The 12,322-nt window shown below is 43.5% G+C and overlaps 1 protein-coding gene across 13 annotated transcripts in view; it reads right to left on the bottom strand.

The window, feature by feature from the left end:
- The window catches only part of LOC119171617 (bromodomain adjacent to zinc finger domain protein 2B), a 247,304-nt gene that overhangs the window by 184,594 nt on the left and 50,388 nt on the right, over window positions 1–12,322 (bottom strand). For all 13 annotated transcript variants that reach the window (XM_075892168.1, XM_075892166.1, XM_075892165.1 and 10 more), the window contains one exon: window positions 5,953–6,039. In XM_075892168.1, coding sequence (XP_075748283.1) covers window positions 5,953–6,039 — 87 coding nt within the window. The remainder of the gene's footprint in view (window positions 1–5,952; window positions 6,040–12,322) is intronic.

Raw genomic sequence — 12,322 nt, 5'->3', positions numbered from 1 at the left:
CTTTTCAGGAATTTTCTGTTTTCAAAGACCGCATCCCTCCTTGGCATTGGTCTTCAACGATTGATTGTCTATTTACATTGCGATGAAAAATCCATAAACAGGGGCTGTGTCGAGCGAACGTTTTGACAAAACCCTTGTGTACAGATCACTAGCCTCCATCTTTTCCTTCCTACTATTTACTTTATATAATGTAAACGCCTTGAGTGTTCACGAAAATAAAAGAATCGAATGTCTGCCCTTTGCATTCTCCAGGGAGTCGGTTGTAAGAACAGAAAACACTTGTACAATAAATGTTATGCTATGCCAATTCGCAAAACTATAACGATTATTATAAAATTTTACTACAGGAGAGCAAAAGGAAATGAAGGGTCTAAGAAGGGCACGGACCGAAAATTCGTAAAAAAAAAAAAATTTCCCAGATTTTGCAGTGGCTGATGCATAATCTAGAAAATTTTCACATGTCCGGGATTGATATTTTAGCCACAGTCACGATTATATCATGCGTCTGATGAAAATATTCCTCGATAGACACGCAAAAATGGGTCTTTTTCCAAGGCGTGCAGCTGCCCTTTTACGTCTCTGATCGCGGCCATCTTGGTCGCGTTCGAAAGAGCCACAATTCCTTTTTAATTTTCACGCCACTGCTACTGCATACGCCCAGAAGCCACGAAGAAAAAGCCACGAAAAGTTAAACCTGATGCGCGGTCTTATTGGTCTACTTGTGCACGTGACAGTGAGCACGCACACCATTGGCGCATTCGCACAGTCGTCTTCTCGGGCTGCGGCTGTTTGCATAGGACAACGCGGCTGCAACGCGCAATCATGCCAAAGTCTACGCCGAAGTTTACTACGAAGCATCAATTTGGTAGACGTACGAAGAAACGGAAGGTGTACAACTTTCAAAAGAAGCGCCGATCAGCTTCAGAAGATGTCTACCCGCCTCCCATGCTGAGTGGCCATGAAGAAGCTGCCGAGAACACCGACTGCAGGTTAGGGCTAGCTGGTGAAAGCGGCTTTGACAGCAACGACGTTCGACCGATGTTTCGACGCAACATCGTCATGTTGAAGCCCGCTGAATTGTTGATGATTAAAAAGAACACCGAAGAAAAACTACACAACCTTGCATCAACGTCGGCTACCAAGCGAAAATCAAATTTGCTCGCTTGTGCAAACGACACTGCCACAGACGAAGCTGCGGCTGGCTCACATGTGATGGATACGCGCTTCACTTTGGTGAGCCACGATGCTCTTAACGCTATGCAATCGAACATGAAGCGCAAAAAGTGCGGCGGCGATGCTTCAGTGCACCTAGGTGAACGCCAATATACAGCCTTGCCATAAAGATTGTTACGTCGCGCGAGATCTGTGGTGATAATGGGCCCGTGTGGAGTTCACCACGCGTGAACGACAGAAAATCGTGAAACCCTTTCGTCGTGAACATTCTTGCCGTGCGTGCAATGAAAAGCACTGGCAATCAGCAGACTGCGTTGAATGACATTTTCACTAATGAATGTGTCTTCCCGCGACATGCATAGAAAAACATGGCAGGCACATCTGAACTCGCAGATGACGCCCGCCATGACTGCAGCTGCTCTGACAAATACATATCAGAAGGTGCGCTCGCTGTTCGCACTCTTTACAACGAACTAAAGCTCAGTGACCCAGGAAACATTGTCGTTTCCTACAATGTTTTTATTTATTTATTTATTCCTAATACCCTACAGGTTTCGAAGAGCATCAAGTAGAGGGGGGTTGCAGAAATTCACTACAAATAAAGCATAAAAATAAACTGCAGCAAGGAAAAAAACAAAGAAAATATACAATGGAGGAGAAAAAAAGAAGCGCTATAATACATTGTAGAAAAACATCTTTATACAAAAATCAAGAGAACATATAAACTTGCAAATGCTCACGAAATCTCACAGGGTCACTTAATGAAACGATGTCATCAGGAAGACTGTTCCTAAGTGCTACGGCGCACAACAAAGCATAATTATTGAATGACAGTGTTTGGCCGAAGATGTGTCTGGAACTGATATGATTATGAAGACGCCGTGATGTACACGAAGGAATTTCCATCGAGAGACGACTGGTCCAAGAGATGTAGTGGTATTTATGGAAGATGCATAGAAGGGTGATAGAGCGGCGGGAATCTAAGTTAGGGAGGGCAATATCCCGTTTGATTTGGGTGATGCTGGAATAGTGATTGTACTTTGAAGTTACGAAGCGGGCTGCACAGTTTTGGATGGATTCAACTATATCTGTTCATGGATGACGTGTGGACACTCATCCCATATCTGTGTTGGCGCTGTTATAGGACTTTTCATGGGTTTCGTTCTTGACTATGTGGTACTAAGTAATTATTGCGCTGTGTGCAAAAGGGGACCGAGAGAAGGAAATCCAAAGTACCAGTCGTGGAAGGAGAGCCACATATGCCAAAAGAACTCTAGAGAACAATCTGGGGAAATGCAAGTGGAAGCTGGACTGATGCTTTTTCAGAGATAACTGGAAAAACACAACCTCAGGTATATAGAACAATACTTTCATGCGGTGGCAGCCACACCTTCCTTGGGCTACAGGAAGCCAAATTGTATGGCTATATTCCAATCAGCAACTGTGTCAACCATGTTGAAAAACAAGTGGGCACAGCATTGCGTAACTAAGCAAAAGGGGGCTGGAGCCTTGGTGGCTGGGGAAAACTGACTGGCGACCTGGTTACTAAGCTCACTTCCTATTATCGCTTGCCACTGAAGAGCAATAAAGGTGACGTAAAGGCCATACAAAGAACTGTCAAGGCAACCTATCACCACGTCACCTCTAATGACGAAGGGTCCAACCACAGTTCGTGCCGCCGAAATGCAGCCACAGCAAAAGGCCACCTCATGTCTGCAAGGCCCTTTTGCCCATCTACAAATCGGATGAAAGGCTTCTTAAACAGTGCCACTGAGGGAAAATGTAGAACAGCTAAACAGCGCTATGCATCCAAGCTGCTGTGTTGAAATTCAATGTTGTAAATGAAGCAGCCTCAGCAGCAATCCTGAAGGAGCTGCACGTCAATCCCAGACTCTACGCAAAAAAAAACGCATGGGAGAAAAAAAGACCACCACAGATCGACCAAATCAGATACCAAACAGGCCTCTGCGGGAAACATGCAGAGAGCATTCAAAAAACGTTATTTAAGTGACGCAAAACATAACGACCATTCCTGGTGCCTACTGAGAATGCTGAATTTGTAAATTATTGCAAATGAACAACCCTTTCATGTTACTGTTTGCCCAAAATGGACTCGTATATTTGCATGATTTCTCAGGATTCAAATTTTGCAACCTTTTTAAACTTGTCTAAAATATATCGCCACTTCAAGAGCAGCTAGGACCGCCTTTTTTGTTGAGACATGCAGCTGTATCTTTAATTTACAGAATGGTAGGTGTGAGTTTTTGATTGAGATCTTCAAAAATGTTATTTTTGCCAGAAATTGAAGCATGAAATGGGTGTGTCTGCAACACTAAAATGCAAGGTGCAACAAACCTTGCTAAATATCATCAAATAAAAAAAAGCACTCTTACTGTTGTGTGGATTATGTTCATTAGTAAACAGGCATGTGCCAATAGTAGCTCTCCAATACAAATTTCTGGTGTCATCATATTGGCAAACAATAGGTAAATTTAGAATATTTCAAGAACTAATTGGTTTAAGAGAAAAGTAATTACATATTCAAAAACAGCATAAAAAAACCACACTATGAGTTTTTTTTTTTTAAACACATATTAATATCTGGCATTTCCTCTCAAGTACAGTGTCCCCCTTTAAAAGTGTTGCCTCTTGTAACATTTCACTCGACAAGCAACAATAAACTGCAGTCAAACCTCGTTATAACAAAGTTGAAGAGGAAGTCCTAATTACTTTGTTATAAGCATTAGTTCGTTATAGCCAATATCCATTTCTACCAACGATTAGCCAGCAAGAGAGAATGTACTCACCAACGAATATCACAGCTGCCCTCCGCGTATATTAAAACGGCTGTAGGAAGGCAACAAACTAGTAAAATAATAAAGAACAATGCACTTTATTTCCGCCAAATTCAGCACATCAGCTGAATTATCCGATCGAAGAAAAATATTCCTCAAAAGACTTTTGCCGGCTCTTCCTCACACGGATGACTGCTTTTTCAGCTGCAGCAGCTACAGTCGCAACGCCTAAAACCGCTTTCATGAACGAACCAAACAGTTGCATTAACACGTTAACACCAGAAGCTGTCCGCCGTCAAAAGTATCCCACAACGACGAGTTGGAGGCAGGGTATCGTGGAGCGGCGACTTTTGCATTATTCTATGCCATTCTTATCGTCGATCACTCGCGGCTAGCTGATTTTGTTGATTATGTGGACGAACAGCCGTTCTGATTTAGTTACCACACTGGCCAAGCGCGAACATAATGATAAGCATCAGAACTGAAAAAGGCATCGTGCCGTGGTTGCACCAAGCAGCTGCGAGAAGGAAACCTTGCACTGAGCGAGTGAGCTTCAGGTTCAGATCGTCTGCCACTCAAGAGCAAGCCAGTGGCAAAACAAAAAAAGCCAGTCGCATTGCCATCGCTATCGAGCAATGGTGGCGCCCATGCTTGCTGAACAGCGGCAGTTTCTGGTGGTATCAACGAGTGTTTTAGACTTCGTTGATGCATTTTCAGGCTCTGAAAATGCATCGAAATGTTAAAGATTGGGTTTAATGCATAGCAATAAGTATCCGAGCCTGGAATTGCACCATAAAATTTCGTTGAAGTGAGACGATCGAAGAAAAAAAGTTCGTTGTGGCAACAATATTTATGTGTTTACTCCTATGGACTGCTGACAAGGAATCGTGAATTTTTCGTTGTAGCGGCCTTCGTTGTAGCAAAGTTCGACTGTATTTAGAGTCCGTCATCATACGCACCAAAGAAGCTGCACAGCAGGTCTGTCGTATCCAGCGTTTGCGCGGGCGTCAGTACGTCGGGTTCACCAACATTGGGTTCGGGGGTGTCGACACATTCGTCACTGTCGACATGCACGCCCGTTACCTTGGGCACAATTCCGCATCTGACAACTCCTCGGTTGTCACCACGTCAGCATCGGCACTGATGTACATGCACAAAGTGTTGCAGTCAGGCACAACACCGGCGTCAAAGAGAGCGTCACACAGCGTCTGGGCCTGGTCGCCCGCGGCACCCACAAATCGCCAATATCTTCGGCCACTTTTTTTTTTTTTCTCTTAATGCCAAACTCAAGGGCTTTCAAAAATGCCGACTTCTACTCGATTGTTATACTTTTGCACTTATTTTTGCCGCTGTCATTGTCCATCTCGTCTTTAGCGGCAGAAACTGATAAAGGTGGTGTTGCTCTTCTACAGCAAACGACAAAGAAAGCCACAATTTTTGACGCCCAGGCAGCATGCGAGGCCTCAGCGCGAAGCTGAAGAGGAGAAGGAGGTCACATGAGACGGTGGGTCGAGTTCTACAGGAGAGGGGAGGCCGGCTGGCGCGCATGCTCACGCGTGTTGCTGCACGGGCGAGTCCATTAGTTTCAGAGGAGAAGGGAAGCGGGGAGACTCGCTCCCACACGCGTGTTGGCAAGCGACTCCCGGGAAGCGCAAGGCGCAAGTTTTGAATTACCGCAGCCGTGATGAGACGTAAACCGTCGCGCGCTATAAGATATTGAGAATCGACGTATACCAAAATGATCAGTAAATGCTCATTGTGGACGGGGAATGGTTCTTTATATTAATTGCGGGAAAATTTTCACTTCGTTAAAATGAGGTTTTAAATACATGGGCACCTATAAAAATTTCAAAGAGAATTAAAATTGCTTCGTTATATCCATTAGTTTGTTTTATATCACTTTGTTATAAGGAGGTTTTACTGTACTGACATATACTGAAATAAATGGGTAGAATATACAGCATATGTGATGCCTCGAACTTACGATGTTATTTCTTGACTTATAACCTTGGGATGCGAGCAGCTGGAACCTCTGTAATGACTCTTGTTGCCTTGAAGACAGCTTTGCATTCTGCAACAAAAACTGGCTCATTAGTCTGTAACATACAACCTTGATGAGATGACACATGAAACCACATTCAAATTCATTTAAAGCATAGCATCATAACCTCTCAGCACATCTACAGTGAGATGCTTGCAATGCAGTTAATTCAGCGCAATGGACACGCCAAGGCTGGCTTAAATATGCTGGAAACACAGTAACAACTCGTTAATTCAAAGCCACTGGGACTGTGAAACATACTCTAGTGAATTGAAAAGCGGGTGAGCAGGAACTTATTCATTGTTGGGCAGCACACAAATTGGAAACACAAAAGAAGAGAACAGGAAAAGCACCTTCTTTCAAGCTTTCAATTTGTGCACTACCCAACGATGAAGAAAAATATTCGAATTAAGCAGGTTTTCAAGTTAACAAAACATACAAAAAGTTCAATACAAGGAACTTTGAATTCCTGAATGTAATCAGAAGTGGTTGCTGGCTAGTTTGCTGTTGCAAGGGTTATGTTTTTTAGCAATCACTGGTCCCGATTTTGCAGCAAGCATGAGAAAACAGCGAACATCACCTCTACCAGCGCACAATAAAAAGAGGGCGGGGGGTGTCTTGGAGACAGCTAAAATGTGCGCACCCGCAGAAAAAATGTGCTTTCCCACAACACAGTGATAGCATGTTACCTGCTCTTCGCAGCGTCACCGCGTCTTGATGCAACCATTCTTCAAGTAAAATATAGAATTTAATAACAATAGTGTGATGGAATTCGCTTTGGCTGGAAAACATCATCACTAGAGTTCTTGAACTGAATTTCGGAAGTAGGCTTTCTAGGCAAGAAGCAACCGCCAATGGATAAATCCCCTGATGGTTCTCTTTAGATAGTGTATTCTTTAATACAATCAGTCCCGGATGTATCGAATTATCGGCTATATCGAACAGTTGAGAAATACCATTGAATTTTCAATGAAAAGTATGACACCAGTGCACACGTATATCGAGCTTCCATGCAGCAGAACATCTGCTTTATCAAACGCTGCACCACGCCAAAGCCCAGAAAGTGCAAAATAATACGTAAAATTCAATAGCTCATGAAGCTACTTCATCTACTTTCTGGGTTCATAAAGACTTAGCGCTTAAGAAAGTTCAAAACAACGCTAAAAACTTGTGCAGAAGCTTTAAGCTCGATAATTTGTCTCGATCTATTGAAAAGAACACAAAAAATCACCTTGATGTGTTCTTTTCTGCAAAAACACACAAACCAGATTGCCCTTTCCAAGCGATAGTGCCAGAAATTTAAGCTGGCAGACACATGTCCCAGTGTTTTTTAAAAAGTTCTTGAAACTTTTGCCAGTCGAAGACCTGTTTTTAGTAAGCAACTCCGAACATGTTGATTTCTTTAAAAACAATCATGACAGAAACATTGTGGCCTTCTCTATTGATGAAAAGGATCTTTTACTATTCTCTCCCTCAAGATGACTTCATGACATGTGTAGACCGTTGCTTAGGCTAGTTTGGAGCAGTACTTTTTCAAAACGCTCCAATTTTTTGAACTTCTTTACTTGTATGTTAATTCCACTTACGCCTCATGGGATGGCACTGTTGTTAAACAAAAGAATGGAATCTGTATTGTGTCTTGTATTGCTTCCTGCTTAAGTGACTTGTACCTAGCCAATTGTGATCAGGCTCTTCACGATCACCTCGAAGATCACCCTAACATTGTGCGTGTGGTTCAGATTTGTCAACGATTTTTTAAATTGTTTTAAACAATGACTGATGCAGTTTTGACAGTGATGTCTCTGAAGTTGTAACCACATCCACGAAAACCCTGTCACCATTGGTGTTGATGCATGAAGTACCCGAGGGCAATTTCATTAGGTTTTTAGACTTGGGAATCTACTTTTCATCACAGAAAGTTTGCTGGAGTTATGAGCCAAGAGGCAACAAGCCCGTCCTGCTGTTTTCCTCCGCCCTTTCAAAGGTCGTAAAACGCGCCATTATGCAATCCTGTTTTAATAGAGAGTTTTAGTACTGCGTGTGCTGCGTACGTGGCGGCGTTGCGTACGTAAGGACGCCACTTTCTGCGTAGTGCGCATGCGCAGACCGCAACGCGCACGTATCGCGGTACGTACGCAGCCGTACGTACGCACGCATGAGATGCGTGCGTGCGTACGTATGAGCTGATTGCGCCGCTCTCGAGCAAGTTCGCGACAGCGCGAGACTTCGATTTGCAAAATGGCGTCATCGAAGGCAAGCACCGACCGGCTCTGTGGCTTAAAATATGGCCATAATCTGTCTATAACACTTGGATTGGCTCACATTCGCTGTCAACAACACGTGCTTCTATTTTGATCTACCAGATGACGCTACACGCTTCACGCTCGTTACGTACGCGGGTACTACGGCGTACTAAAAGCCGATTAGTGGCAAACGACGCCACGTAACGCAAGGCGCTTGCGTGATGCGTACGTAGCACCATTCCGCAGTACTAAAACTCTCTACTAACTCCCTTATGAAGTCCTGTAACCACAAGGTTGAAGGCAGTTTTCTGAACTGGGGCCAGGTTACCTAGTATGTGTGCTGAGCTCGGTCACAGAGGGCTTGAGCAGAAAGCTAAAACACCCATCCAAAGGCACAGCAAAAAAGTGGCCATCATGCCATACTTGCATGGGGTTTCGCACAACCTCAGAAGGATTTCGAGAAAGTCAAGTCCCGAACGTCTACAAAAGTTGTGTCGGCGCGTTAATTCACATTGTAACAGTGCAAATGCTTGCCTTGTAAATCATAGAACACTTTTTGCAAACTGCGTTCGCAACATTGTCTATGCTATTCTGCTTTCCTGTGGAATAACCTATGTTGGTCAAACCGGCCGATGTATCAATCAGAGATTGAAAGAGCATCAATATAATGTCACGAAAGCAATCTCAGGTTATTTGGGCATTCATTACAGAGATTGTGGACGCAAGCCTCTGTTCGAAAAAACGGCAATGTTATTTAAAGCACCTGGTAAAATGACAAGGAACATTATGGAGGCATATGAAATTGCGAGATTATCAGGCATGTGTGTTAGCCAACCATCAGTATCACTTTCTCAAAATGAGCTTCATTACCTTGATTTGACACAGTGACATGGAATTTTTGCTATGTCGTGTAAATGCGATGTACACGTGCTCGGTTCAACGCTGTGATTCCGCAAGATGTTCTTTATGTTCCCGTTATTTCCGCTCGCTCGGTATATTTATCGAAAGACCAGTTGAAAGTAGCGCTCTATCTGTGTCAGTCTCTTCTATGTCCTTGCCTGCTAACGCTTACTCACATTTCATGAATTCTGTGACTTATCAGCATTTCCAGCAACCATGTCGGACAGTGAGTGACTTCCTCAGTGCAGCGTACGGCGTAGCTATTTCTGACTGCATCAATGCCGAGATCATAGTTGGCGTTGCCGGTGCCGCGCAAGTGTACCCGTGCTGTTACGAATATGTCAATGCCTTCACTGCCGCCGCTAACCAACCTTTCGCCATGCTTTTTTAAAAGCTTGCATTGGCCTTCTGCCTCAATCAACGTTGTTGTGGCCGAAGAAGCTGATATAGCTTATCTGAAAAGCTTTAATGATATTGAGGATTATTAGAACTTGACAGTGTGCATAAATCAAGGCAAGTTTACGGGCTATTTTAATGCAAAAAAGTTTATTTATACTTATACCTACAGCGCCCTCTGGGGGCATTGTTGTAGGGGGGTTTACAAATTCAAAGTACATTTAAATCAGTGGGGACAAGTTGAATTGTACGACACGCAAAAAATAAAAACAAATCAAAAATACATAAATCACAGCATACAATATCATTGTGTGACCACATACTCCTTTAAAAGGGAAGGAAACGCTGTGGAAAGGGCGGTCACAATGTTTTTTGGAAGACTGTTCCATTCGTGTATAGTTTTAGGAAAAAAAAAATATTTGCATACGTTGATGTTCGGCACATATATTCACACACTTTCAAAGGATGGTCCCGTCGTGATGATATGTATGTTGGTGGTCTGATGTATTTGTTTTTATCGATCCCAGTTTTGTCGTTTATTAGGTTGTAGAAAAGACATAGCCTGATATATTTACGCCTTGAGGAGAGTAACAGCCATCCAAGTGAACTAACAATTTCGCTAGACCTTCTGGTGAAGTTGTAATCACCCATCACAAACCGGGCGGCACGTTCCTGAATGCGCTCCAATGCATCAATATTTAACTTTGTGGCCGGGTCCCAGGCAGCGCCAACATTTTCTAAAATCAGGCGTACATTTGATACGTAAAGAACTTGTTTAAGAACGGAGGGGGCGGTTCTGAAATTGTGGCGTAGGAAGTTCAGCACGCGACTGGCTTTAACTGATACCGTGCGAACATGATCATTTCACAATAGTGTGGTTTGATGACAACGCCTAAATACCTGTATTCATTTACCATGAATAATGGTATCCTTTCCCTGAAGTAATTTGTGACAAAATGCTGCTTTTTCTTGGTAAACCTAACGACACAGCCCTTTGACACGTTAAGCTGCATTTTCCATGTTCTGCACCATGCTATTACTGAGTCAAGATCTTTCTGCAGTTGTTCGGAATCTTGAGTGCACTTAATTTCACGATATATGCAGCAGTCATCTGCTTACATCCTCACTTGACTGTCCACGCATTCAGCAAGATAATTGATATAAATCAAAAAGAGAAGTGGCCCCAGGACGGACGGAGCCTTGTGGCACTCCTGAAATGACGGCTACATGTGACGACGACGCACCATCGATGATAGTGCATTGTTTCCTACATGAGAGATAAGCTTGTAGCCATGCCAGTGTGTTAGCAGATATATTGACACATGATAATTTCAGTAAAAGGAGCGAGTGTGTAACAACGTCAAAAGCCTTCCTAAAATCTAAAAAAATGTAATCATTTTGGCTACCGGAATTTAACGTTGCGGCGATGTCATGTGTAAATTCTACGAATTGCGTATCGCAGGAAAACCCTTTTCAGAAACGGTGCTGTGTTGGACAGAAAAAAATGTTAGTCTGAAGATGCTTTGCCAAGTTCGAGTATATAATATGCTCAAGTGTCTAACAGGACACACACGTTAACGAAATGGGCCGATAGTTGCAAGTACTTGACTTGTCACCACTCTTGAAAATAGGAATAACATTTGATAGTTTCCAGTCATCAGGTAATTCACCCTGCAATAAAGAATTTCTGGACACAGCTGTAAGAAATGGGCTAATTGAAAGGACACAGTTCTTTAAAATGAAGTTTCAGATTTGATCTGGCCCTTATGCCAAGTTCGCACTAAGGTTTTTTAAAAGAGATGCAACACCTTGTTCTGAAATTTCAAACTCCGCCATTTCCGATAACGCTGTGTTGCACATGGTAGTTTGAACCGCTGACGAAACCGAAAACACAGACTGAAAGTACCAGTTAAAGCATTCAGCTTTACTTGTACTGTCCGACAAGTATTTAGTACCATTGTTTATATCAGGAATACCACCAGGAACATTTGTCTTTCTTTTAACGTATTTCCAGACGAGCTTCGGGTTAGTTTTCACCTTAATACTCAGATCACTCAAGTATGCTCTCTCTGCTTTCCTCAGATCTTTGGTTATCTCCTTACCAAGTAGTTCCATCTGTTTGTATGTTTCAAGGTCTGACGTGTGACAATATTTGAGATAGAGACGATCTCTTCCGTTCATGAGCACTCGGAGTTCCTTATTTAACCATGGTTTATCATTTCATTGTTTGGCTGATATGACTCACGATGATTGATTGATATGTGGGGTTTAACGTCCCAAAACCATGATTTGATTATGAGAGACGCCGTAGTGGAGGGCTCCGGAAATTTCGACCACCTGGGGTTCTTTAACGTGCACCCAAATCTGAGCACACGGGCCTACAACATTTCCGCCTCCATCGGAAATGCAGCCGCCGCAGCCGCCGCAGCCGGGATTCGAACCCGCGACCTGCGGGTCAGCAGCCGAGTACCTTAGAGCGGGGCTATGACTCACGATGGTACAAAAGTTTGAGTTAGAGATAACAGTTTTGATTTTGGCTCGTTCCACAAGCCATGGCTCCGGAAATTTCGACCACCTGGGGTTCTTTAACGTGCACCCAAATCTGAGCACACGGGCCTACAACATTTCCGCCTCCATCGGAAATGCAGCCGCCGCAGCCGGGATTCGAACCCGCGACCTGCGGGTCAGCAGCCGAGTACCTTAGACCACCACGGCGGGGCTATGACTCACGATGGTACAAAAGTTTGAGTTAGAGATAACAGTTTTGATTTTGG

This window comes from Rhipicephalus microplus, chromosome 4 (assembly GCF_043290135.1).
Source record: "Rhipicephalus microplus isolate Deutch F79 chromosome 4, USDA_Rmic, whole genome shotgun sequence".
In the NCBI taxonomy this organism is placed as follows: domain Eukaryota; kingdom Metazoa; phylum Arthropoda; class Arachnida; order Ixodida; family Ixodidae; genus Rhipicephalus; species Rhipicephalus microplus.
The sequence above is the reverse complement of the archived record's forward strand: the minus strand, read 5'-3'. Positions and strand labels throughout refer to the sequence as shown.